Below are 26097 nucleotides of genomic sequence, written 5' to 3' on the forward strand. Positions count from 1 at the left end.
AGTAGCAAAAATGCTGAATGCAGTTGGGCGAAAATTGTAAATAAGGGCACAATAGTACTTTTCCCTCTCTAGGGGGTTATCTCAAAGAAAGAATTTTAGGGGTGGACCTATCCCTATTTATTTTCCATATGAGGGGTGTATATCTAATGGACCCTTTTTATAAATTTTACTATCTAAGAAAAATACAATAATGAAGCTATTGAACTTTTCTCAAAAAAAGAAAAAAAAGAAAAAGCTATTGAAAATAAATTCAAAATCATTTGGTAAATAATGTATATAGATCTTTCACCTCCTCGAACAAACGCCGTGCCACTCCTCTGAATGGGCCAACGGCGTACACTGTTAGCCCCTCTCTTCCCCACTTCTTCCCTCTGTATGTACACACTTTCCACCCTTAACTTTAACCAAAAGATTAATGAATGCGTGAGAAACGGAAATGTCAACGACGCGCGCAAACTGTTCGACGATTTTCCCCACTCAAGAAACACTGTCTCGTGGAATTGCTTGATCAAGGGCTACTTAAAAACCCGCCAAATGTCAGAAGCTCAGAAGCTGTTCGACCAAATGCCCCAACGAGACGTCGTTTCTTGGAACACCATGTTTTCAGGTTTTCGCGACGCACAGAACCCACAAAAGGCTCACCAACTTTTCCTAGAAATGATGGCACACGGTTTGAGGCCCGAAGAGCTCACTCTTTCCGTGCTTGCTAGCGCATTTTCGAATACAAAGTTTGATGTTTTGATTCTACAGTTGCATGGTCTTGTGGTCCGTTTGGGGCTTAATCTAAATATTTATCTAGGCTCTGCCTTAATGAGGGGATACATTGGTTTAGGAAATCGTGATGCTTTCCGTAGAGTCTTTGACGAAATCTTAGTAAAAGACGTGGTGCCCTGCAATGTCTTAATCTTGGGCTATATGGAATTTGGGCTGATAGCTGAAGCTAAAACAGCCTTCGATTCGATGCCTAAAACAAATCCATTTTCTTGGAGCATCATGATTAACGGGTACATGAAGAACAAAATGGTCGACGAAGCAAGAGCAATTTTCGATAGGCTAAGTGCAAAAGATGTTGTCTCGTGGACTGCGTTGATGAGAGGGTGTGTTCGGTGTAATAAGTTCGCTGAGGCTCTGACTATGTTTCGCTCGATGATGAAATCCGAAACACGTCCAAATCACTACACTTTCTCGACTCTTCTAGAAGCTTCCGCGGGCTGCTCTTCTCTCGCCACGGGCAATCAAATCCACTCGTGTATCCTAAAATTCGGTATCCCCCTCGATGTAGTAGTGGCAACCTCGCTAGTAGATATGTACGGAAAATGTGGCGATATAAACGCAGCTTTTCGCGTATTCGAATCGATGCCGGAGAAAAATCTGGTCTCGTGGAACGTGATTATTGGAGGCTACGCAAGACACGGGCTTGCGTCACGGGCTTTGGAGGAGTTTGATAGGATGGTGAAGGGCAATTTTGTCCCGGACGAAATCTCGTTTATCAATGTTTTATCGGCGTGCGTGCATGGAGGAATGATTGAACAGGGCGAGGAGATTTTTTACGAGACCATGCAAGTGAAGTACGGAATGAGAGCAACGATGGAGCATTATTCGTGCATGGTGGATTTGTACGGGAAGGCGGGTGAGCTAGAAAAGGCGGAGGAGTTGATTAAGAGGATGCCGTTTGAGCCTGATGTGGTTGTGTGGGGTGCATTGCTTGGTGCGTGTGGGTTGCATTCTTGCTTGGAGATTGGTGAGGCTGCTGCGAATGGGATTAGGGAAGTGGAGAAAGATCATCCTGCGGTGTACTCGGTACTTTCCAAGATATACGGTGAGAATGGAGCGAGAAGTGGTGTCATTCGGCTGGATAAAGTTATCCGGGGTTGGAATGCGAAAAAGCAGAAGGCTGGGAGTTGGATTGAATCTAATCCTGGATTAATTGGATAAGACATGAGTTTGTCGTCTGGAGCATTTCACACCCTCTTCAATCTTTCTTCACATGTCTACTACCCAATTAATTAATATATTTTTGATCAGTCTCATTCAGGACAACCTGCTAAACTAATAGTTGACTAAATCTATAACACATGCAAATAATTCACGTAGACTCGACGAAATACGTAAAACAACTATCCAAGAAACCCGCAATTATTCAAACAGAAGTCGAATGCCTGAGTCGAATGATAATATAGACAGTCTTAACTGCCAATAAGAAAGAAAAAAAAGGACCCAATTCAGAGGCCTTTCTCAAGCATAGCACGAACCCTCATAGGCAAACCATACAGCCTAATGAAACCAGCAGCATCAGCTTGATTGTAGATATCGCCACTCTCAAACGAAGATATATCCTGCCTGTACAAACTATACGGGCTTTCTCGGCCCGTCACACTCACGGATCCTTTATACAGTTTCAAAGTCACCGATCCAGAAGTGGTCTTTGTGATCTCCTTCATGAATGCATCCATGGACTCACGGAGCGGGTCGAACCATCGACCCGCGTAAACCAACTCCGCGTACTTGAGGGCAAGGGAGTCTTTTACTTGTATGGTCTCACGATCCAGCGTTAGAGACTCGAGCTCTCGTACTGCACTGAAGAGGATGGTGCCACCTGGAGTTTCGTAGACCCCACGGCTTTTCATGCCAACGAGGCGATTTTCAACCATATCTATTCGACCAATCCCGTGCTTTCCACCTACCTCGTTTAGCTCTGCAAGTAGAGATGCTGGAGAGAGTTCTTTTCCGTTGAAGGAGACTGGAAGACCCTCGACTATGCCAATTTTCACGTACCTTCATTTATGGGCATGAAAATGTAAGATAAAGTAATTCATCAAATTGCATACTATATATGAAATGAAAATTGTGCATTCAACATTCAACACCCCTGTGTTTTCATTTTACTAAAAGACTCCCCGTGTTATTTTATTAGCAAAAAATCCCCTACAGTTCATTTTCTTAGCAATCGTCCCCTTAAAAAATCACAATTAGGGAGTTTTGTGGTAAAACAAACAAACACAGGGATGCTGAATGCATTAAACTCGGAAAAAAAAAAATAATAAAAGAAACTAACTCAGGTTGATCTGGTGCATCTTTTGGGTCAACACTCATCATGTACATGTCCTCGTTTGGCTCGTTTGCTGGGTCCTCCAGGATATCCCCCTTTAGTATGCCGCACACACACAATAAATAAGAATCTAAATCCGTATCTTAATATATATATATATATATATATATATATATATATATATATATATATATATATATATATATATATATATATATATATATATATATACGTTTTGGTCAGAAAATCTCGATTAAAAAAATACATTTTCATCAAACAGGTTTTAGATCTGGTGTACCAAAAAAATTAATACACACACACATATATATATATGAGGGGGGTGTGAAAAAGATTACCTCATGGCTGAGATGCCACAAATTCCTATCTCTGCTATAAATAGATTTCTTGGTGACAGGAACGGGCACATTGTGCTTAGTGGCATATTCAATAGCATCTTCCCTACCAGTTATTTCCCATTCCCTCCAAGGAGCAACAACACTCAGCTCAGGATTCAGAGCAAAGAAAGTCAACTCAAAACGAACCTGTAAGAAAAATGAAACAAAGTCAACTCATAAAAGAAAGTCTACGGCAGATGGAAAATGACGAAAGAATAACTTCAGTGAGAAGTAACAGAAGCTTGCCTGATCATTTCCTTTTCCCGTGCATCCATGAGAAACTGCATCAGCTCCAACTTCTTTGGCGACATCAACCATCGCCTGCATTTCCAATATTTTAATAAATAAAAATCGTTTGATAATAAATAATAATAATTATTGCAAAGTCAACCTTTTATTAGTATATATATACAATAATGTACCTTTGCAATAACAGGACGAGCCATAGATGTCCCGAGCAAGTACTTCCTCTCGTAGATAGCACCAGCTCGTAAGCATGGAAAAATAAAATCTCTCACAAATTCCTCCTTCAAATCCTTCACCACTAGTTGACATGCCCCACTTGCCTTCGCCTTTTGTTCCAACCCTTCCAGTTCTTGTAGTCCCTAAATTTCATTTGATACGATAAAAAAACAAGATTTTGCATGTCCATTTTATGTGGATTAATGCAATTGTTTGAATAGATTTTTGACGTACTTGACCAACATCTGCTGTGAAGCAAACAACCTCACATCCATAATTCTCCCTGCAAACACACAAAAGAGTATGTGTGTTAACGATATGAAAAGTACGTCCACACATTCTTGATTGTTGCGATGAATTATAAAACATCCTTGTAAACCAACATACCTAAGCCAAGGTACGATTACAGAAGTATCTAAGCCACCACTGTAAGCCAGGACAACTTTGTTCAACTTTTTACGCAAAACATTCCCATCCACTCCACTAGAAGTTGTTGCCTCATTGAGGCTAGCCAAAACTGCTCTGACAGCTGTAACCAAATTCATTGGAAGATATTAAGACGGACTACATACATTGATGTCCTTCTGACAGTGTATGTACATATATCAGTCAACTAAAAGATTTATCGACATTTACTTTAATAACTGACATATAATTTTAATAGACACATATATATAAAAAAACATATATAATATGCATGACACTGAGCAAGAGGCTGATACCATGATTTTGACGAGTGAGACCAAAGTTAGTTGTGTTTTGGACGATTGCACGACCGTGGAACTCACTGGCTGTCACGCCAAGCTGGCATCATAAAAGAAGGAAACAAGAAAAATCCTCAACATTGCCATTGAACCTAAATCATCATAAATAACAGGTGCACTAATTGAATAAGCAAATGAGCAAAACACCTCATGCGGCGAAGTCAATTTTTGGGGGCAGTGAAAATTTTGATGAATTCGAGCGTAACCTACATACGAAGAAATCAAATAAAATCATCCGAAAGGAGTACAAATAATTTCCGTAGACGTAGCTATGAAAGATATATACAAGTGGTACCTATATTAGAAGCATAGGAAAGGAGATTGGTGGAAGAGCAAGAAGAAATTGGGTGTAACTGAGCCATCACTTCACTTGCACGTATGATTCACTAGGGTTTTGATTCTGAAATGTTATAATACAATGTCACATTTTGGTCAGTGAACAGACGCACGCATTAACAACCGAGGATTGCAAAACTTTATTAAACTCATTAAACACACAGCATTTCAATAACCAATTAACATAAATAAATAAATAAGCAAAATTAGAACGCCCAAATGATACAACAATAAAGATACCGGACAGACCAAAAAAGAAAATTAAAAAAAAAAAAAAAAAAAAAATGGAAGGGGCAAGGGGCAAGGATCAAAACGAGGAAGTAAGCAAGCAACAAGAAAGGTGGAAGCTCGGAAATGAGAAACACCGGAATAAGGGATTTACTTCCGGTCGGCGGCGCAAAGAGAACAGTGGAGTGGGATTTTGACTGATGAGTCAGGAATTCACCACTGCTCGATAGGTTTTTTCAACACAAATTGGGCTAAAAACATTATATTATTCTGACCCCTCAATATCCTTTGGGTCGTCACTGAATGTCCTTTGGGTCGTCACTGAATATTAGAGGCCTCGTTCGTAACAATAATTGTACAATTAGACCTACCTTCATTTCATTTAATGTTTGATTTAAAACTTTGCTACTATCTTATTAGTAAGAAATATTCCCACAGCACGCACATTCCAAAAGGAAAACAAAAAATAACCCTAGATATCATAAACAGAATTTTACTGCAAATACACATTGGCTTTTATTGATCACACATAATACATAAAAAATTCATCTTAAACTAGATTACAAAAATTAAAAAATAAATAAAAATTAAGAAATAAAAAATTATATCATTGATATTTGGCGAACTACTTTTGGAAAAAGAAGTCTAATTTGCAAAGTGACTCTAATATACCAAGTAAAAAACTACAAGCTGACAATAATGTGTATTTAAACCAATGTAAGAATGATGGAAATTCAATCATTTTGCCAACAAGACCAACAATTTTCATGTTAGAGAAGTGATTTATCTTCCAACTTAAAAGCTTATATAGATAATCAAGCATAATTTATGAATCCATACAAACCAATTAACCGGATAGGTGAACACACAATCACCATTCTTTAAACTTTAAATTCATCTCTCTCTCACTTTCTCTCACTCACTCTCTTCACTTGCGATTCCTGCTCTCATCCCTGGAGTTTTCCCGCTTCTTGTACAGTTTCTCCAGTTGGCGTTTTGCCTCACAATTGGGGAAATTTGAGAGGTCATAGTAATGTGGTGCAATGTCAACCAACCTGCAAAAATTTTGAAGAAAGCAATGTAAGATAACAAGGTAGAAAACACAATCCATGATAAGAAAACAGCACAACATGCAGACCAGGGACCATTTTTCAAAAACCAATATTTAATTACTAATCGACGAGATCTTCGTTGGATCTTTGTACCAGCGACTAGAGGTATCGTACCAGAAGTGCCCAAAATTTTGTATCTAAATGTGACAATGGAGAGAAGAGAACGTAAAAATCCAACGCAGGAAAATACAATTTAGGAACTACGCAGAATAGCCTATACATGGTGAGAATAATTAAAAGGTCAACAGGCATGAACAGTGAGGATTTTACTAGATTCCATGGACATGCTGAGAAGACAAACAAATCTTATGTGTTCACGTGCAACAATACAATAATATTGATCAAATCGAGGGGAAAACCAAAATCATCACACATCAAACAAAATCATGTTAGACCGTCAAAAAAACTCACCATTCACCACGAATATCCGTTACTGTACGGATGAAATTCCTGCTTGTTAGTACATATTCATTGTAGATGACCCACTCTGGCTTATGGTCCAAGCAATTTGAAGGGTGCAAGTGAACAACCTGCAAGAAGAGAAACATTGATGAAGGGAACATATAACTCAGCTGCAAAGAACATAATAAACATTTCAAATGCAACACATAACATTGTCTATTGTACATACTTGGTTGTCTTTTACGGTCAGATAATGGCCGCTGTGCTCTAAATGGGCAACCTGCATGAAGTATCCAGCTAGCATAGCCTTCCTGATATTGACATAGTAATCACGGCTACTGAAATCTGTGCTGCATAGCTTCAGATTGAATCTGGCCATAATCCGAGCTAACTGCTGCCTGACATTGTCTGCCGATTTCATTGCCCTATGATTGACAAAATTATCATAGCACCACTGTGGATCTTCCTCTACAGATGGATACATCCAGGAGTAAATATTAGTACCAATACGTACAGCGAAAAAAAGGGGAAAGAAGTGATAAAATCAAAAAAATATGTTACTTACTATTTTGTTTGTATGCATGGTATACATTCAGTAGAGTGAGGTGATCCCCATCAACGTGACCGAACCGAGCTTTTGCTTCATCGGCAGCTTTTTGAGCATCCCTAGGCCGGATAAAGCAATTGGGTACTAGAGAAAAAATTGATTATCACAGAGGAGGCCCACGGAAGGAAGGTCAGCAGATGTATAGAGGCGAGAAGAAACCATTTGCTTCACGTGAGAATACTGAAAAATTGCAACTATCTGCATCAACACTTGCTTAGAATGCTGATGTCAACCTAATGGACACACAAATATCAATCACATACACGAATGCTTCTGCAGTCATGTATGCATTTGATACCTGTAATTACAATACACGGAAACAAATCCATGCATGTAAGACAACGTGACTGTGAACTTCAGACATGGTGAAGCACAAACTCAACCAAGAAGATCTACTTTTGTAGATACGACAAAGTGCCCGTGACTCAGACAAGAAAGAAAGATAGTTAAGTTGCATACCTGAAAGCATAGCAGATATAGAGAGAATCTCGTTGGAACAATTAAACTCTGGACTGACAACCAGCATTTTGCCCATCTGAGGATCCAAGGGAAACTCGCTCATGATTTCACCCAACTTGGTTAAGTTCCCCTCATCATCAAGCGCTCCCAAGTAATTCAAGACCTCCAACGCTCTCATCAGTGTCTCTGGAGCAGGTGGATCCATGAAATCAAAATGGACGAGATCATCGATTCCAAGCTTTTTCAAAGTTAAGACAGTGTTTGCAAGGTTTGACCGCAATATCTCTGGATAGGTCTGAGGTACAAGGTCGTTATGGAAGCTCTTTTCAGTGTAGAGCCTGAAACACTTCCCAGGCTGCGTTCTTCCAGCACGTCCCGAACGTTGGTGGGCACTAGCCTTCGAAATAGGAGATACCAATAAAGACTCGACACGAATTCGTGGATTATAAACCTTTTGTTTTGCAAATCCGGGGTCTATGACGTAAACTATACCGTCAATTGTCAATGATGTTTCGGCAATGTTTGTTGAAATAACAATCTTCCTTCCTGCTGGACCACCCTCCTTGGCAGGTGGGGGGGCAGCTTCAAAAATCTTCTGTTGCATTGCTGGAGGAAGAGTGGAATACAAAGGTACTATTTTAACTGGTCCTGCTTGATCCCCATCCTTAGCTATCTCCTTCCCTATCTTTCTACACGCATCTTCGATTTCTTCTTCACCAGTAAGGAAAACCAGTATATCACCAGGAGGTTCAGAAGTATGTATCTGATAAACAGTCTTTATAGCAGCTTCTAGGTAATCCCTCTCAGGATTCTCGGTATAGAAAATTTCAACGGGATGAAGTCTCCCAGGAACTTTCATGAGTGGTGCACCACTAAAATACCCTTGAAACTTTTCAGCCTCCAGGGTGGCACTCATAACGACTACTTTCATGTCGGGCCTGTTTCTCAACACTTCCTTCAGAAGCCCAAAAAGAACATCTGTTGCCAAGGTTCTCTCATGAGCCTCATCAAGTATTATCACTTTGTATCTCTCCAAGAGTGGATCGGTCATGGCTTCTCTCAAAAGCATACCATCCGTTAAATACCTGCAATGTTACAGAAATAATATATTTCAGGAATGTATTTTCACATGAAAGAAGTCAAGAGACATCATTTGAAATAGCGTAAGAGGGGAGACAATTAACAGAAAAGTCTCATGAGTGAAGGGCGTACTTTAAAACAGTTCGTGCACTGCTACAATCCTCAAAACGAATACTATAACCTACTTCCTCGCCGATTGCCACATCCATCTCTTCGGCAACCCTTCTTGAAACAGACATTGCGGCCACTCTTCTAGGCTGAGTGCATCCAACCATGAACTTCTTGCCCTTATCCATAGTCTCACTCTTTATAGCCTCCAGGACAAACTGGGGAATCTGTAAGAAAACCAGAAATTGGAAATTTAAATCCCCTAACCCAACAAAATAATTCAATCAAATAAACCTTTTCTTTTAAACTCTACAAAAGCATCCAATGGTACATCTGTGGTACATATGAAAAAGAGCAGATAGGGGAGGTGCATATGCAGTTTCATATACTATAAACATAATTTTCGTAATTCAGGGGAAGAAGATCAAACAAATGAGATAAATGCATGCAATATGAAATTGTAAGCATAATAACCATAACCAAATACAAAGACCTAACTAGACTTATTTTGCTTCTTGGCGAAGGACAGAAAAATCTCTAAACTATGGTTTCAGCAATTTCAAACTGGTTCCCCAAGAAAATAACAATCAATGATTCTTACGCTCAATCTTTGAAAATACCCTACGATTCAAGTACATGAGAACAAGTACAAAAGCAGATGTATGTAGAATACACTAACCTGAGTGGTTTTACCACTTCCAGTTTCACCGACAAGAATTAGGGTTTGATTGGCTTTGAGCGCCTGAAAGAACTCATCTTTCTGGTGCCACACGGGGAGAGACTTCCTCTTCTCCAAAATCTCAAAATATCTCTGGGAGTACTGCTTTCCGTTCCACGGATTAACGTTTTCGGGAAGTGCCGCGCCGCCGAATCCATTGGCCCTGGGCATCTTCCCCTGTAACGCCGTATCGTCAACTACATCGAACAGGCTCACCTTCCTCTTCCTCTCCGTCCCCATCTGTCAAATATTTCTCAATCAAATTGGAAAAGGGGAAACTAATATCTAACTCCCTATGGCCAACAGAATAGAAGCAGAAAGAGCGATTAGGGTTTGTGTTCGTGTATATATAAAGGCAAGGAGTTGAGGAAGGACGACTCTTCTCGAAATAGAATTACAAGCTAATAAAAATGAGTCGCCGACCTTTATGTTGGGCCGTAGCCCGACTCACGCTTTCAGCCCGGCCCAACATGGGGTGCAATGGGCTTATGGCAAAATAGGGCTAAATTTATTGTGAATTTTAACCGCTTTATCAAAATTCTTAAATTGATTTTAAAATACATTATTATATTATTTAACCTATATTTTAACAAGATTTAACACCAACTTATATTTATAAATTTGACTACATAAACATAATTTTACGAAATATATTTTGATTGGCATTATTATTTTCATATCTATATATAAAGAAGAGAAACATGCAATAGTGATACTTCGAAGCATCTTTTTGTTTCCATATAATAATAAGACTTGAAAAAATAAAAATAAAAACAATGGCATAAGCATTTATTTTAATATACAAAGGAGCAAAGCGTGTAAAAGAGAATGGACAATGTAGCCGTCAGGATCATAGAGTTATTTGGTAATATAGTTAGTTGTAAGAGATTCATCATCTCCATGGTTTTGTGTTCTCTGCTCTGCAGAAGAAAAAGCAAACTTCTTAATACAACAGTGATCTTTTAAAAACTTCTACAGCTACACAAGAATACAGAGTAACACAATATATGGAGCTCCGATAATTTTCTCGTACAACGATATCTCCAACCGAGGCAGTTATTCAGCAGATCTGCACATCCACAAAGCCAAAACTACATCAGTTGATTCATTCACGAAAAATTAAAGATTGTCTGGAAATATAATGAGGAATAACAAAGGAGGTACAAACTTGGGGGGAACAAAACTTGGTGCAGCACCGTCATCTGACAGAACGGTTTTGTAAAACTGGACAGGTGTCAAGCCTGCAGCTGCTGTTGTATCCGGTGCTGGCTGAGGAGCATCCGCGACTGTTACATTTGAACTGCTGCTCGAACCAAGACCTACATAGGAACATCATTAAATCCTAATTAATGTCATAACTCGTAAGCTATGTTATGTCTCATTGTATAAGAGAGATTAGCATTTTCGTGTGAATTCAGACGAGCATATTTCAGATGATGCTGTTCAAAACTTTCAGGTGATGGTGTTGAAAAACACGTACATAAGGTTTAACGATGCTCTATAAATTGAAACATATGGTATGTAATAACACTGTCGCAAGAACTTGGTTTCTCAATAGACCTTTTGGGTCGATAAATAACGAAACGGGAAAATCCAGATTTCCCACATAAGGTGCAAAAAAGTGCAATATGTGAAAATTCAGCCACTCGAATTCAAATTGAACAGAAAAATGAACACATAACATATTTGTATAATATATAGACTAAGAATACTATACGAGAATGGTGTATATCCATCCGAAACATCAAATTGCCCAATTTCTAATTAATAATAATCCATTCGTCTAAAGGCACACCAATATATTTCAATGAACAAATAATAAATTGATATTCCAAAGAGACGAATAACAAAGATGTAAGGGGGTTTTGAACATCAGCGTAATGTATTATATACCTTGGAAAATAAGCACGAGAAAAAACAAAACTGTGATGACCATGGCAGAGATAGTGCCACCCAAAGATGAAGACGACGATTGTGATGGCAATCGAGCTGCTTTCATCTTCTTCAAAGCTTTAACTCGTTCGATTCTTTCCCGTTTCTTCATAGCAATCTTAGATATTTCTTTGACCATTCTCATATCAGCAGCATCCAACAGCGGGCCTTTAGGAGGCCGAGGTGGTTTCGCAGCCTTCTTAACTTTTACAGCCTTTGTTCTCCCTTTATCATTATTGTCCTTTCCGACAGGTGGCAAAATCCCGTTATTCTGCTGCTCTACGGGATTCTTTTCCACCAAAAGCTCCATGGTCTCCTCATCCAGATTGATGTCTGATCCTTTGTAACCCAAAACTCCACTGACAAGTTTGTTCAAAGATATCTTCCGAGGTTTATTACCAGAAACGGGATCTCTTTGGGCAATAGCTAATTCACTTGCTTCACCGCTCTCTATATCAACTATTACTTCCTTTTCTTTTGAGTTATTGTGTTCCATGGAACATGAAATGTATAATTCGACTGCCTTCCTCGATTATTATATACGTCTATAATGTCCGGAAATTTGGAAATATGCTATTATATAAACCAACAGAAAATAGCAAAAAATCGTTTTAATTTGGCGACGCCACAACACGGAACCCTATTCTCATCTACAACGAACGGGGTGAATTCCCCCAGCAAATGCAACAAGGTCTCTGATATATTTCAGGATTTTATTTATTATAAAAAAACCCTCAGAATTCCTCCTGCAACACAATTACCCTGGAATTATTAACACTATAAAAAAACCTAATTAATTACTAATTCATAATCTCTAAAAGAACAAACAAAAAAAAATTTAATGCAGCCAGAAAGAAACATGAATCAAACCAAGGTAAAATAACGATGCCACAAAGAAAAATAGAAAAATAAAATACATGCGAAAAAAAAAACAGACATAAGAATGTAATGGACAAATTGGGCGTACCACAATATGCAGAAACCTTAAATTCGGAGAAAAAATTCACCGACAGGAGCTGGAAGAAAAGGGGTTTCTGATGTCTCCGGTAAGATTTTATCCACCTCCCATATTTAGCTTTTTCCCTAATTTTCCGTGTTCTAAATTCTAATTTTTCTTTGTATTATTTACGTTGGCCCAGGACAAGTATAAAGGAATAAGAATGGGTAATGACGTCATTATCACAGAGAGAGAGAGAGGCAGCAATCGGACAAGATTTGTCGGATAGTCCGATGATACCCGGGCCTGCCCGTTTTAGGCGGTATATATATATAGGTAGCATGACTTGGCTGAAATTTTACACATTAGTCAGCATACAAACGTTGTCTGAAATAAATTAATTAGTGCTAATTCAAGTAAATACGCAAAAGAAAAATTCAAAACCGAAAATAAAATGAAGCGACAACGATTTGGTCAATGAATAATAACAAGTGTGACAAAAGAAATTGGAACATGCGCAACAAAAAGAATCGCGTGGTAGGGCTGAACCGGCAATAAAGTATGGGCCACCTCAATCAAGCACGGCCCATGTTCCTTAATTATTGGGCCCTATCTCATCTTAATATTATTTTTAAAACAAATTTGTGCATTTATCTAGTGTTTTGGGCTCAGAAAGCCCTAGGGTTAGAATCGTAATTACCCTATTGTTGAAAAATTGGATGGAGAATTACGGAGGCGATATGCGCGCCGATCACGCTGCGACGACGTCGTCTTTTCCCACCGACGGCGGCCATCACCAGCACGATGATCGCCAGGATCACCGCCACCACCAAAATTTCGACGGCGAGCAGAATGAGCCCCCTGGTTACCAGTTCAACAGCAATTCCAATAATTCGTTGCATCTATCTGGGCAAAAGAGACAACATCCTCAATCTAGTAATTGAATAACTTCTAATTATTGGATAACTAATTTTTTAACCTAGTTTTTTTGCTGTTCTTAAGTGAAGTTTTATGCAGATGGTGGTGAATATGGCGGTTTTGTGAAGCTGTACGTAGTTGGAATTCCAAGAGCAGCTACTGAACAAGATGTAGTCACAATTCTTAATAATTCGAACAAGATGTAGTCACAATTCTTAGTAATTCTGATTGTATATACTGTTGCATTGCTCGATTAGTCAGTATGATTTTGACTTAAGTAGCACAATGACATTTCGAACACTCTGATTATGGATATTACTTATATGCTGTTAATTGTTTAATTCAGGTTAGCGCTGTTTTCGGCGAGTATGGACATATTGTTGATATTATTCTAGTCAAGGATAAAAGGACTGGTTTGCAACAGGGTATGTCGGTATGAGGCAATGTTTGAAAACTTACATTTACGCTGGTGGTGTGCTTAGTTTAAAAATGTGGTTGGTTTATAAACGCTAGAACATACATTGTACTCGAGTTAATGAATTAGTTCATCATGCTTTTGTCATGAAATTTCATATAAATGTGCATCTTTAAATGAGTTTACATAGTTTTGTTAATGTGACCATAAAATTAGTTCTATGTTAGTTTTCAGTTCGTATATTCTTTTTCTACATGTACTCTACATATGTATTGGTTCATTAATATCTTAAGTCCTCGTTTAGTCTGCATGATGATATATTTATTATATGCATGATGATATATTTTTGCTCCACTTATTTATATACCTGCATATGCTGTTTGTGCTGCTATTTGTCGCATTTGCCTTTGCACATATTGCTGCTTTTTAAATACGGGAATATGTAACTTTAAGTTTCTTGTTTTCATATACTTCTAGAGTACTGCTTTGTGAAGTACGCAGCACTAGATCAAGCTGAGCGAGCTATTGTTGCATTTAACAGTCACTACACTTTCCCTGGGGTTAGTTATCTCATATTTCGTGGCAGATTTCAAGGGTGCAAAAAAAAAAAATCCGCAAACATTTAATTTCTCTTATGTGTTTATCTCATCCAGGCAATGATTCCTATGAAAGTCAAATATGCGGGAGGGGAACGTGAACGCCTTGGTGATTATCTTCTCTATGAAAACCTCAATTGTTATACATTTGATATTCCTGAATTTTTTGTTTGTCCTTCAATACAGAGTGGATCTTTCCTGTGATAAATGGGGACACATGTATATGTTTGTCATCCGTGGGTCGATAATCTGTTCCATCATTTTTCTTACCGTTCTGACATTTGATGAGTTATTTAGATCAATGAAATTCAACATTCAGGCAATCATTGAACCAGAAAGGAGAATATCATTTCTCTATTATAATGATTTCATAATCTATGTTTCCTGCCTATCCAATATGAGTTTAAATATTTATTATTTGAACTTTATATCGCTGTTCCGTGAATTCTCAGAAATGCTTATATTTGTAATACTGATTGCATGCTTTCTGATCTAATATAGATTTTTTGCCCCCTGTTAATCTGATTTCATTCTCTGTCTTTAGGGCTCTCTAGTGTACCGGTACACAAGTTGTATGTTGGTTGCGTGAGCAGACAAGCTTTGAAAAGGGAAATTGAAGAAGTATGTATCTTTCAGTTGCTTTTTCATTGATATTGCCCATTTAAACTGTTGCAGTCTGTCCTTTTCTTCTTCCCGCTATTTTTTTTGGGTGTTTATTACCTAGGGCGTTGTTAAACAAAAGGTTTAGCATGCAGTACATCTTCTGCCTTCTTGCAGTATGTTCCATTATAAACACTTCCAGTAGACATTATATCTATATCACTTTTCAAGCATGTTTCTATTGCCAGATATTTACCCCCTTTGGTGTTGTGGAGGAGGTTTTTATCGTCCGGGATGAATTCAAGCAAAATCGTGGTGTGTACCTTGTGATATAATCATTCTTGCTCCGTCAGCTAAGTTAATCTCAGATTGCATGAGGCTTGAGAAACAACTGACTAATGCGTTACTCTTGCCATTGACCTTTCCACTTGTTCTTTTTAGTGTATTCTCTGTGTCCTGAAAAAGAAGCTTGAATTAAAAAAAAAAAAAACAATTCATATTAAAATGTCGGTTCATGTTAGATGTTGTCATGTAATCTATTGTTTCTCTTGGTGTTCTTGAATACATTGCAAATCCTTTATTATTGATGGTTGGACATTTGTCATCTATTTTCCTCACGTGAACTCCTTGTGGCTTTGAAGGATGTGCATTTGTCCAGTTCTCTTGTAGAGATATGGCAATTGCTGCAATTAATGCTTTACATGGAACATATATGATGAAAGTAAGCCTTTATGCTTGCATGTCTGAATTTTCCTGTTCTTAAAATTTAATTCCAATGTTAATATTTATTCTGGAAATACTATTTGTTTAGGGATGCGATCAACCGTTGATAGTTCGGTTTGCTGATCCCAAGAAGCCAAGAGTAGGGGATTCAAGGTACCATCTATTTGTAAAGCCTAGGTTTCTTACTTTTATTAATTCTCTGCGTGTGTATGTGTATATTGTTTGCGTCCATCTCTTCGTTTTTTTATCTTTCTTATGATTTTTGTTGTGATTTTCGTCAGGCCTGCTCCACATTTCAACGATCCATCTAATGGACATATGATGCCTAACGAAATGCATCAAATGAAGGTACATAATATTCCTGCTCATCCATAATCACTGGAAAGAGTGTGTGTATGGCCTGTTTTACTGTAGGCTTGACACGTCTTGTTAAAACTGTATGTCTTGGTGTTTGCTGAGGAAGTTGTTATATATATATTTGCAGTCTTCACATCCAGGATGCAAGACGGGGATAATGACAAGCAATGGTACTTCACCTGCTTCTCATGCATTTAATTCTATTGCTGAAATCGAAAACTTCGCAGAATGTGACTGGAGCGAGCATGTATCTCCTGATGGAGTGCTGTACTATTACAACTGTGTTACATGCGAAAGCAGAGTAAGATTTTATTATTATCATTACAAATTAAAACATAATCTCGGATTGTGATTGTGATGGGTGTCAATTATATGAAATTAGTGGGAGATTCCCGAAGAGTACGCACTTTATGAACAAGAACTTGATGATCTGGAAGAACAGCAGCAGAATTCAATAACTCAGACCCCTTCTTCACCAGATGTCTCTGAAGCATAAAAGGTATATATAGCTCAAAAGCCTAACAGCCTCACTAACAAGAGGTGCAGTTGGAACCACCACCTGCCCTCCGAATATACACAAAATGGTTAGTTTCAGTTGACTCGTTTTTCTTTTTATATTTCTTTTTATATTTCTTTTTAACAAAATTCTTTTGGGTGATGCAAATAACTCTCACTTGGAATATAAGATATCTCAATACTGAGCTGCTAGATATTCCAATTTGTCGACCAAGTCATCGCATCATTTGACAAGTTAAGAATTTGCTTTGTGTTATCTTGCAGCAGTGTAACTGGAAATGGTGAATGTAAGAGATCTGCACACCCTAACTTTGGAGGTTTCTTTGCTACTTGACAAGCTCAACAAAGCTAGGCATGCTGTATGTACAATGGCTGCATTTTATATCTTCTATTTAACATGTCTCCTCCTAGTTCTTACCTTACAAACTTAGAATTATTTATGGAATTATATCGTACGAATGACCCCATTATAACACAACAGCTACCTTTTCGTAATTGTTTTTGTCTGTGCTGTAAAAAAACAAACTGTTGAGTGATTTTAGACGTAGTTCTTGGTCATGATCTTTTCTTCCATTAACGCCGTCAAGTGTCGGTCACTAGCCGAGTTGAAGAATTCTCAGCAACAGAAAAAACAATTCTCCATTCATTTACTCGGATATATAGAAAATGTTAACAAGAACATAACTGATGAGGACATTGGTTTTTTCCCTACCTTTGTTGTTCGCGTAATTCTTCATCACAAATTACCATTGTTCGTCATTTCAGAGACTCGATATATCGAACCTCACAAATAAATTTCCAAGACCATATTTTGAGATCCCACTTCTCTAGGAAAAACAATTGCCCCATGTCACACTTCCATAACATAATGGAGTCATTTACACTAAGGCCACCAACAATTAGGGTTTGCAACTTTGTACTATAAAAGATTACCATTTATCGTCTGAAAAAAATAAAATAAAATAAAAAAACAGTACATACTAGTTTCATCTACAAACATTTCCTACAATCAGTCAGTAAATGTAACGAGGAACACATAAATTGCACAATCAAATTAATCCCCAATTCATTGCTCTTCATTCTTAATAAAGGACCAAGGCAGAATATCTTGAAGAAGTCCATGGTCTGCTAGCAAATTAGCAGAAGACTGAGGGCCAAAGAGCAACTGCTGTGCACCTCCACAGTTTGCAAGAAACGACATGAACTGTTGCTGATTATTATTCTGAGCCGAAACCATTTGCGCAGGCGGTTGGAAACGGGCGGCACCACCGATCGAGAAGCCGGAATTATACGGTGGCGGTAGAGCGGCGGCGGCAGCGGAGGACCGTGAGTTTATGGGGCTAGGATGAGTGTGTTGGCCTTCGTATGTAGTCACAACAATGCTAGGATCATCTGAGGATCTCTCCACCCTTTTCTTCACATTGCATGATGCAAATGTGCACTTGTAATAGCTCCTGCAAACATACACAACAATTATGTATCTCTATATACAGCAGCAAAATAAAAATGTAAAAGGTGAAAGATTAATTTAAGAATAATAAAAAGTACCTGGGAAAAGGGCTGTTTTTGACAGCTTTCTGACCATATTTTCTCCATCTGTAGCCATCTTCCAAGTGATCAACCTCACTCTTTGTCATGAAAGCAAATCTTGGCTCCCTCTGCTTCTTCTGACTTGTTGTTTTCTTCGCTTTCAACCTTTTTTTATTTATTTATTTAAATCTCTCAGTTATTAGTAATTAAATTAATATTTCAACAAAAAACACGAACATCAAACACTATGTATGCATACAGCTAAACCACTTACTGTTTCTTAGTCTTGTGGTTTTCCTCCAGCTCTTCTTCATCTTCTTCTTCCTCCACCCCCTCTTTGGTGTGTTCATCGTTCTGGCCGCCACCGCCGCTGGATTCAGAAGAAATAGAGGAATAATTGGGCGTTGGTGGTGCATTCAGCACGTGATCGGACGAATCCTGGATATGATTATTATTCGAGGGTTCAACACAATTGGGTTGTTGCAACACATCAAACACAGAAGAAGGGGGGCCGCCGCCGCCGCCGAAGTCTTGTTGCATATTGAGCAACTCCATAAACCCTAAGGAGCTGCAGCTCTTTTCAGCTTCTTCGGAATACTCCAACAGCTCTGCTAGTGAGAAATTGCTCATAACTGGATAATAATGGTCAGACGATGATGGGCATGGATCTTCCATTTGATGATATATACCTTTTGTTTTCTTTCTCTCACACTTCTTTAGCACTCTTCTTCTAGAGAGAGAAAATGAACAAACTTGAGGGTTAGCTAGGTAGAGATATAAGAGAGAGAGAGAGAGAGAGAGAGAGAGAGATGTATGTGTGTGTGTGTGTGTAAAATAAAAAGTGGGAGTGGTGAAATAGCTAGGTGTGAATTCTCATTAATTGGTTTTGGAGAGTCTTGGGGAGAAAGGTTGACCGGGAGTAGCCGGTGGAGAAAAAAAGCATTTAATGTGGAAAGAAGGTGGAGACATTCAAAGGTTAGTTTTGACCGGTAAGCCGGTTAAGGTGTGAACGCGATCGACTGACACATGAGCTGATTACGGCAAACAAAGCTCTCCCCACTTTTTCTTCTCTTTTTATCCTTGCTCGTGTGCATGTGCCTCTATGTATACTACTATATAATATATTACATTCACATTTATAAATATACATATTTAGTTTTCACACCCATATATTTTTATATATATACCTTTCGGGCCAAAATTGTTCGACAATTACGAAATGGTGATGCTCATTATTATATTCTTACAAAAATGCTCACATTTTTGTACATAGTTTAATTATGTTTTATTCATGTTTTTTAACATGTTTGTCAGCAAATACGTAAAATATGTAATTTATTTATTCGTCGATATAAGTTTTACATAAATTTAAAGTCGAAGCTCGAAAAAATATGTGAAAACGGAGATTGAGCTATGGACATAACACCTAATAATATTTGAGCTTAAGCCTATAATAAAGAGGTCCAATAGTATATAGATTTCAGCTGACCCAAGCTCGACTCGTATAGTCCTATATTTCAGTAGCTAGGTTGATCATAATGGGACCCGGTTAGCGTGTTCAACCTAAACCAAAAAGCTCCGGTTAAGTCCAGCCTCAACTGATCATTTTTATTTATTTATTCAAATTTTGAATTTTTTTAACGGACGAAATACTATTTTCTAAAGCCATTTATATATATATTTTGGGTTTTTATATAAAAATTTCAAGTTTGTTCCCTCCAATAAGTATCATTTTCAATTGTGACAATGGATGTGTCATTTCAAATTGACAACTATATATATATATATATATCTAAACCCTACCAACCAAATAACAGCTGTAAACAAATATGTATATATCAAATAATTTTGCCATAAATCCCACAGTGCGCATGGACGTATCTAAATTAGATGAACCCAAATCTTTTATCATAATAATTACTTAATTATTACGACGGCATTTAATCTATGCTCTTAATTAACAATTATTTATAGCTAAATTAATATTAATTGGAAGAAAATCGGGCCACGATACCTGTAACCGGGTCGACATCAGCCCGTAATTCGATGCGCGGCCGTTGGGCCTCGACCATACATGTCAACCCACGTGGCCCAAATAATCCAATTTAATTGGCCCTCTTGGAGCTCAATCGGTGGGCGTTATAGAATCCGACGGTCTGGATGTGTCCGATTACGATGGCAGCACGTGCCAATATTTCTTACGCGTTTTGGGAATATTCTGCGGTGGGGCTTTTGCTTGTATTATACGCTCCTTGTATATATATATTCTATTTATTATTATATTTATTTATTTCTCCTCCATTATTACTGTTATGCTTTTCAACAATTTTGCATTTCATATTATTTTCAGTTACAAATCTTCCCTTTTTTATTACCAAAAACAAAGGGAATATTTTATTGAATAATGAAAATTGCTAAGCATGCAATTTATAACTTAAATACCTTCTTGTAAGTTGTAACAATAAATCTTGTACTTTTATCATAAATACAAAGTCACAAATCAAGTGAGTTGGAATTTATTATTATTTAAAAAAAAATGAAGATAAATGGAAGGATTAAATATAGATGTTGCTTCTAGGATACGTTTGGCAGAATGGGAATGACAAAAAGCAATCCTATATATATATAGAGAGAGAGACGACACAAAAATTAAAGTTGATTTGTCTTGTAGTAAAGAGTCACCGTGTATAGTCTCCGAGTCAAATGTTGTGACTCATATCCATGTTTGACTATCATCACGACTCCTACTAACTATACTCTTTAATCCTAATCTTAAAATCAAATTTAGGAATTAATGACATTCTTCGGCCTCTATTCTATATCTTGCTCTAAATAATTTATCTATCATATTTGGTTCAATTTTTATTTTTTTTATTTGAAAATAATTTATTTTAATTTTTAATTTTTTTGAAGAAAAACACATGGGTTGGGCTAAGACTCCTAATTGAAAATAGCTTAAGTGGATATATATATATAATGGGAACATGATGTTAATAAGTCTAAGCAAATCCCTTAATTATGGCCGCGGATTATTAGATTGAGAATCTTTGTGTACCATTTTTAATTGCTAATTTTTATAACTTATCCAACCTAAGCAAAGCATTAATCCTCTAGTTAGTTTTAAATTGCTTTCACCAGCCCCAAGTTTTGAAATTTATCTATTGGCAAAATAAAATAAATTAATAATAATAAATAATTGAAATTTATCTTGTTCAAACTCGTCCAAGTAATTCAAAGACTTGTCGGCAATTCCTCTTTCGTGTAGTTTGTGTATTATTTGTTCGAGAGCATGTTTGTTTTTACTACAATAGAAAATATTGTCACTAAATAATAATAGACATACATTATTTTATTTAAAAAAATATATATTCAAAAAGAATATTTTAATTGAAATATTTGGTTTCGTTTGAATCAATTTGAACTTAAATAAGCCCATATCACACTCGGCTAGGGATGGCAAAAAAACCCGAACCGCTAGCTATCCGCGGGTATCCGCTCCGTTTAAAACCCGTTACCGAAACCATTAGGGTTTGGTAATGGTTTTGGTAAAAGAAAAGAAAACCGTCATGGTTTTGGTATGGTTCTGGTTTTACCTTTACGGTCATGGGTACCCGACCATATATATATATATATATATATATATATATATATATATATATATATATATATATATATATATATATATATATATATATATATATATATATATTAATTCAACATAATATGAAATAAAAAAAATAATTTGGCAAATTATTAAATAATTTAGGGAGTATATATTTGTATAATTTACTTTTTTTTTCTTCCTCTTTTCTGAGAGTTATTTAAAAGTTATCGGACCTAAAGTTATTTTTATTATCACAATTTAAATGGTAAATGGGTACCCGTGGGTATCCGGATATTCGTGGTAATGGTTCTGGTATTTCCATTAACTTTTTAAATGGGTTTGGTATGGTCATGGTTTGAGCTATATTAAATGGTAATGGTTCTGGTATTGCATTTCTTCGAGGGTACCCGCTCCGCTGCCATCCCTACACTCGGCACCGCAACAAAAGCCCACATGAATGAGCCCATTTATTTAGCAAATTGGGCCCAAAATTGGCCCGGCCCATTCACAAATTTGATATTGAAATATTTTTATCTTTATAAATAATTGATTTTAATTTTCAAATAACATCTTATCACATGTTATATATGATCCCTTTTGCATTATACGAGATTATCGATATGTCCGCTATAATTGGCAGAGTAAGGAGAGCGTTAAATGATCGACTTCGATTTTTTTATTCTTCAACACTTTATAGATTGTTTTATCGTTGTTTTACACAAAAACGAGATACACCATAGGAAGTTAAGAGAGAAAACTCGACGTGAGAAACGAGTGATCATCTTCCTCAGTGAAGGTGATACAACAATATATATAAATAAAAACTAACATCAAAATTAGATTAAAGAACATATGACGTCATTATTATAAGATTTAATAATATGAAAATCAACACTTGGCCAGTCATTTTTCCACACAGTAGAAACTTGAAATAGAAAAACAAATTAAGTTGCCACTAATAAAATCCAGGCAAATGTCGTTGCACATCTCTAAATAATATAATCAATATCTATATATATAAAAAGAAAAAAAAAAAATAAAGACAGGACAAATTAATGAAAAATAAGGAATTGATGGTATATGAATATAATATATATCACCATCGGCGTTTGTTTACAAGTTAAAAAGATTACTCATCGGCAGAAGCAGACAACGCATCAACCATAATCTGCATTGCTTTAGCCCTCATCTGTAAAGCAACAATGTAATCCGCCGTCTCCCGGAAAAGAGTCTCCACCCCCATGTACTCACTGTTCGGAATCAGCTTTTTCAGTACTCTCACCTTCCTTTCAATTGCGTTTATCGGCCTTATGCACCGATCCAAACGCGCCCTTCTCTTCATCACCATACTTCTTCTGCTCCTCCTTATTTGCATCTCCGGCGGCGAGGGATTTCTGTTCGACGAGGACGACTGTAATTCCAGGCTTAGTTTTCTCCACAAAGGGTTGCTGAAATCGCACTTTTCTTTGGCGAGTAATTCCAGGAGGGATGAAAGGATTGGGTTTCCCATTATGGAATGTAAGAAGAAGAAGAAAATATATGGTTGCAGTCTAAGTGTTTGATGAAATTACTAGCTGAAACAGTTGTTATCAGCCAATATTGGTGCTGTTCAGGTGTCACAAATGCTGACATTTTATACTTGAAATGGAACCAGGGTTGGGTTGGTGGCTATTCAGGATAACATTTCAAATTATTGAATTGAATTTTGTGTGGGACCTTTCTACCTATTATTTTTGGCCAATAATACCAACATTTTAGAGCAAACCAATTATTTATTTAATTAGGTCACCTCATTAAATAGAATGATTAATCCCTTATGATTTGAGCTAATGATTTCAAATCTATTATTAATTATAGATTAAATTGATTAAACAATATTTAATTTTGTTGATAATGTTGGGGTTTTTGGTGGGTCCACGTGGGAAATAATTAGACAAGATGTTCCAATACAGTGGGATGAATCAATTAATTTGTAATTAAGAGAGGCATGATTTTGTTGATTTATGGGTGTGGCTGAAATATATATATATATATATAATTGGGCATGTTCTTGAAACTTGATTCACATGCAACCACATGTTACAATTCTCTCAACTTCACCATCAAACCACCACCTTATAACTTTCATCACACCACCTCCATATATATATATATATATCACAACAAATTAAATAAAAACACCCTGGCTTATTCCTTTACCCAACTTTTTTTCCAAATTCAATGAACACACACACACACACACACACACGAATTTAATTATACATTTTGTAAAAAAGAAAAATGATATTCAAGTGTTCTTATGGTGAAGGATTTGTGGGATAAAGAAATAAAAAAAAAAATCAAAGGAAATTTTAGTATTGGATCATGCAATAATATATTAATCATGAATTAATATGAAAGTTGTAATTTCAATTCCAGCTCAATAGAGCACTTTAATGGCGGCGGACGGCGGTGGTTAGGGCACTTGCCATGCATGTTTGGGAAGAAGAATCTTATAATTAATATTAGTGTTACATCAATTAATTGTTTAGATGACTTAGGACGGATTTATGTCAACTTTTGTCTCCACAAAAAGGGTCTGTGTAGATTTTTGTGTTGGGATAAGGATTTTTTTTTTTTTTGTGTCATTTTAATTATTAATTACTTTTCTCAACTTTATTTAATTTAAATAATAGTCTCTTTTGAATTTTGTGGACGATTGAAACACATGAATCTTCTCAGAAGCTGCGACAATTATCTTTATTTCAATTATTTGGTTTGCCATATAGATAATTAATTAATTAAGCAGGATATTAATTATTAAATCTTGTTCATGAAGCTAGCTTAACGTGCTCCCATATTCTACTACTAGACCTGATTCACGAATTGTTTTTTGACATGATCCATACAATTAATGTTTGTTGCACCGTATAATAACATGCATGTATACATATATTAAATATAATCAAGCTCAAATTAAATATATTATTAGCATTTTTGTTCAAATTAATCAAGCTCTTATGTATATAATTGAATTATTTGTATGGCTGAAAATGAAAGAGGAAAGATGAATGAGATAGTTGTGTAATAAGAGCACATGCATGCACATGTGTGTAAAAATGAGTAATCGTGGCGAAATATGGTCTTTTTGTGCAAGCGACGTGTATCATTATTCACAACTCTTTCACTATATATATTTGGGTCCCTATATTACAGCTGTTCCTATTCTGCTGTTCTGCCGTCCAGTTGCTTTCCATTTTTTCTTCTTTTTGTCGACTTTTTCGGTCTTTGAGATGCTACACTCGGGTGGTGAAATACATCCGGCGATTCGTAATCGTTGATATGTGTGATCATGTGCACATCAACGGTTAATAAGCATCCGGTGTAGTTATCATCAAATAAACCGATTTTTTCTACGTAAAATTTGTTGAATTTCATCGGATAGTATTTTACTATATTTATAGAATTAAATTGCTGATAAAATTAGTTTACAATATTAAAGTCTGGAAGTGGAAAAACTGGGTAATGAAGAAGAAAGTTTTTGCTTTTAGGATAACATTTCTGAACTACACCAATGTTTTAAGATACATTATAGCTAGTTTGTAACCTAACCAGAATCGCTGGCAATATATATTCTCCGTTTATTTAAATTAATTTTGCGGCTTTCACATGCAATATATAATTAGTGGGCGGCTGACAAATTTTAAAGACAAAGGTCTCAATTATATTTATTTTCTGAAACAACAATTTAGGAGGACAACTGCTAATTATTTTGCACCTCACTACCTATACAAATGGATTTTATATTTGTTATCAATTGTTTAATTAATTAAATTCAAAATGAATCCCGTGGGAGTGGGGATCTAGATCCAAATAGCAAATTCTGGTCATTTCGACCCGACCCGTATTGTATGTATTTGGGCTAGTAAAAAAACTACAATCCCTAGTTGGGCCTATTTTATTGGGCTGCATAGAAAGAGGTTGGACTTTACTAATGAAAACATCTTTATTGGGGCTTTTAGATATTTACGACCCATTTTGCTGCTTAAATGGAAAGGTCATCTTCTTTGCTTCTTAATAGATATTTACTTTTTTTTAGCAACTCTATGTAAATAATTGTAAAATTTCGATCCACTATATAATACGAGTTCTCTTACCTGGCTAAAAAATGCAGTTAAGAATTTAAAATCGATTACATCACAAGAGTTTCGACACAAGCTTAGTGAAAATATTTATTACAAAATTCAATCGCTTGGCTTCTAACTCGTTA

At 36.6% G+C, this 26097-nt stretch overlaps 6 protein-coding genes across 13 annotated transcripts; 2 read left to right on the forward strand and 4 right to left on the reverse strand.

The window, feature by feature from the left end:
* The first annotated feature begins 217 nt into the window (after positions 1-217).
* LOC105956992 (pentatricopeptide repeat-containing protein At2g21090) lies at positions 218-2053 on the forward strand. The gene has a single exon (XM_088816119.1). It carries the CDS (start codon positions 322-324, stop codon positions 1933-1935), a length of 1614 nt encoding a protein of 537 aa, XP_088672245.1. The 5' UTR covers positions 218-321; the 3' UTR covers positions 1936-2053.
* A 29-nt stretch (positions 2054-2082) lies between these two features.
* On the reverse strand, positions 2083-5636 carry LOC105955249 (argininosuccinate synthase, chloroplastic). Of its 2 annotated transcripts, none has more exons than XM_012978965.2 (11): positions 5389-5636; positions 4966-5070; positions 4818-4876; positions 4629-4710; positions 4294-4435; positions 4141-4189; positions 3867-4049; positions 3691-3765; positions 3406-3591; positions 3056-3144; positions 2083-2775 (listed from the first exon to the last, which is right to left on the reverse strand). In XM_012978965.2, exons 2-11 carry the CDS (start codon positions 5030-5032, stop codon positions 2223-2225), a joined length of 1485 nt encoding a protein of 494 aa, XP_012834419.2. In that variant the 5' UTR covers positions 5033-5070; positions 5389-5636; the 3' UTR covers positions 2083-2222. The 2 variants fall into 2 exon arrangements, with proteins under 2 accessions (XP_012834419.2, XP_012834428.2); XM_012978974.2 differs by having other exon boundaries at positions 5372-5535.
* Positions 5637-6016: 380 nt separating this feature from the next.
* On the reverse strand, positions 6017-10118 carry LOC105955239 (RNA helicase family protein). Its single transcript, XM_012978953.2, has 7 exons — positions 9682-10118; positions 9027-9229; positions 7815-8899; positions 7314-7439; positions 6978-7216; positions 6758-6876; positions 6017-6289 (listed from the first exon to the last, which is right to left on the reverse strand). Exons 1-7 carry the CDS (start codon positions 9958-9960, stop codon positions 6163-6165), a joined length of 2178 nt encoding a protein of 725 aa, XP_012834407.1. The 5' UTR covers positions 9961-10118; the 3' UTR covers positions 6017-6162.
* A 379-nt stretch (positions 10119-10497) lies between these two features.
* Positions 10498-12800, reverse strand: LOC105955224 (uncharacterized). Its single transcript, XM_012978941.2, has 5 exons — positions 12620-12800; positions 11614-12398; positions 10889-11039; positions 10754-10789; positions 10498-10640 (listed from the first exon to the last, which is right to left on the reverse strand). The coding sequence occupies exons 2-4, from the start codon at positions 12146-12148 to the stop codon at positions 10777-10779; spliced, it is 699 nt and encodes a 232-aa protein (XP_012834395.1). The 5' UTR covers positions 12149-12398; positions 12620-12800; the 3' UTR covers positions 10498-10640; positions 10754-10776.
* Positions 12801-13239: 439 nt separating this feature from the next.
* Positions 13240-17272, forward strand: LOC105955191 (flowering time control protein-related / FCA gamma-like protein). 7 transcript variants are annotated; one of them, XM_088816122.1, is made up of 14 exons: positions 13240-13525; positions 13607-13677; positions 13854-13932; positions 14400-14482; positions 14576-14627; positions 15063-15139; positions 15367-15433; positions 15760-15839; positions 15930-15994; positions 16123-16189; positions 16326-16368; positions 16426-16499; positions 16581-16697; positions 16979-17272. In XM_088816122.1, exons 1-13 carry the CDS (start codon positions 13309-13311, stop codon positions 16692-16694), a joined length of 1089 nt encoding a protein of 362 aa, XP_088672248.1. In that variant the 5' UTR covers positions 13240-13308; the 3' UTR covers positions 16695-16697; positions 16979-17272. The 7 variants fall into 7 exon arrangements, 3 of the variants coding, with proteins under 3 accessions (XP_088672248.1, XP_088672246.1, XP_088672247.1); XR_016030620.1 differs by having other exon boundaries at positions 13241-13525; positions 16581-16782; XR_016030621.1 differs by having other exon boundaries at positions 13241-13525; positions 16581-16782; positions 16982-17272.
* A 341-nt stretch (positions 17273-17613) lies between these two features.
* WRKY23 (WRKY DNA-binding protein 23) lies at positions 17614-19335 on the reverse strand. Its single transcript, XM_012978923.2, has 3 exons — positions 18519-19335; positions 18263-18409; positions 17614-18168 (listed from the first exon to the last, which is right to left on the reverse strand). The coding sequence occupies exons 1-3, from the start codon at positions 18917-18919 to the stop codon at positions 17781-17783; spliced, it is 936 nt and encodes a 311-aa protein (XP_012834377.2). The 5' UTR covers positions 18920-19335; the 3' UTR covers positions 17614-17780.
* Between the last annotated feature and the right edge of the window lie 6762 nt (positions 19336-26097).

The sequence above is a fragment of the Erythranthe guttata genome, chromosome 4, assembly GCF_056151865.1.
Source record: "Erythranthe guttata isolate IM_541 chromosome 4, IM_541, whole genome shotgun sequence".
NCBI classification, from domain to species: Eukaryota; Viridiplantae; Streptophyta; class Magnoliopsida; order Lamiales; family Phrymaceae; genus Erythranthe; species Erythranthe guttata.

Bases quoted from the DNA above. Each gene is read 5' to 3' on its own strand.
- LOC105956992 (XM_088816119.1), top strand. From the start codon at position 322: ATGGGCCAACGGCGTACACTGTTAGCCCCTCTCTTCCCCACTTCTTCC.
- LOC105955249 (XM_012978965.2), bottom strand. From the start codon at position 5,032: ATGGCTCAGTTACACCCAATTTCTTCTTGCTCTTCCACCAATCTCCTT. The intron at 4,190-4,293 runs GTATGTTGGTTT...GTGTGTTTGCAG, and splicing joins GTAATCGTACCTTGGCTTAG to GGAGAATTATGGATGTGAGG. The intron at 2,776-3,055 runs GTTAGTTTCTTT...CCATAAATGAAG, and splicing joins GATGCACCAGATCAACCTGA to GTACGTGAAAATTGGCATAG.
- LOC105955239 (XM_012978953.2), bottom strand. From the start codon at position 9,960: ATGGGGACGGAGAGGAAGAGGAAGGTGAGCCTGTTCGATGTAGTTGAC. The intron at 7,217-7,313 runs GTAAGTAACATA...ATCCATCTGTAG, and splicing joins CCATGCATACAAACAAAATA to AGGAAGATCCACAGTGGTGC. The intron at 6,877-6,977 runs GTATGTACAATA...CTCTTCTTGCAG, and splicing joins TGACCGTAAAAGACAACCAA to GTTGTTCACTTGCACCCTTC.
- LOC105955224 (XM_012978941.2), bottom strand. From the start codon at position 12,148: ATGGAACACAATAACTCAAAAGAAAAGGAAGTAATAGTTGATATAGAG. The intron at 11,040-11,613 runs GTATATAATACA...GTTCCTATGTAG, and splicing joins TCTCGTGCTTATTTTCCAAG to GTCTTGGTTCGAGCAGCAGT.
- LOC105955191 (XM_088816120.1), top strand. From the start codon at position 13,309: ATGGAGAATTACGGAGGCGATATGCGCGCCGATCACGCTGCGACGACG. The intron at 14,483-14,575 runs GTTAGTTATCTC...TATCTCATCCAG, and splicing joins GTCACTACACTTTCCCTGGG to GCAATGATTCCTATGAAAGT. The intron at 15,840-15,929 runs GTAAGCCTTTAT...CTATTTGTTTAG, and splicing joins ATGGAACATATATGATGAAA to GGATGCGATCAACCGTTGAT.
- WRKY23 (XM_012978923.2), bottom strand. From the start codon at position 18,919: ATGGAAGATCCATGCCCATCATCGTCTGACCATTATTATCCAGTTATG. The intron at 18,410-18,518 runs GTAAGTGGTTTA...AAATAAAAAAAG, and splicing joins AACCACAAGACTAAGAAACA to GTTGAAAGCGAAGAAAACAA. The intron at 18,169-18,262 runs GTACTTTTTATT...GTATGTTTGCAG, and splicing joins AAAAACAGCCCTTTTCCCAG to GAGCTATTACAAGTGCACAT.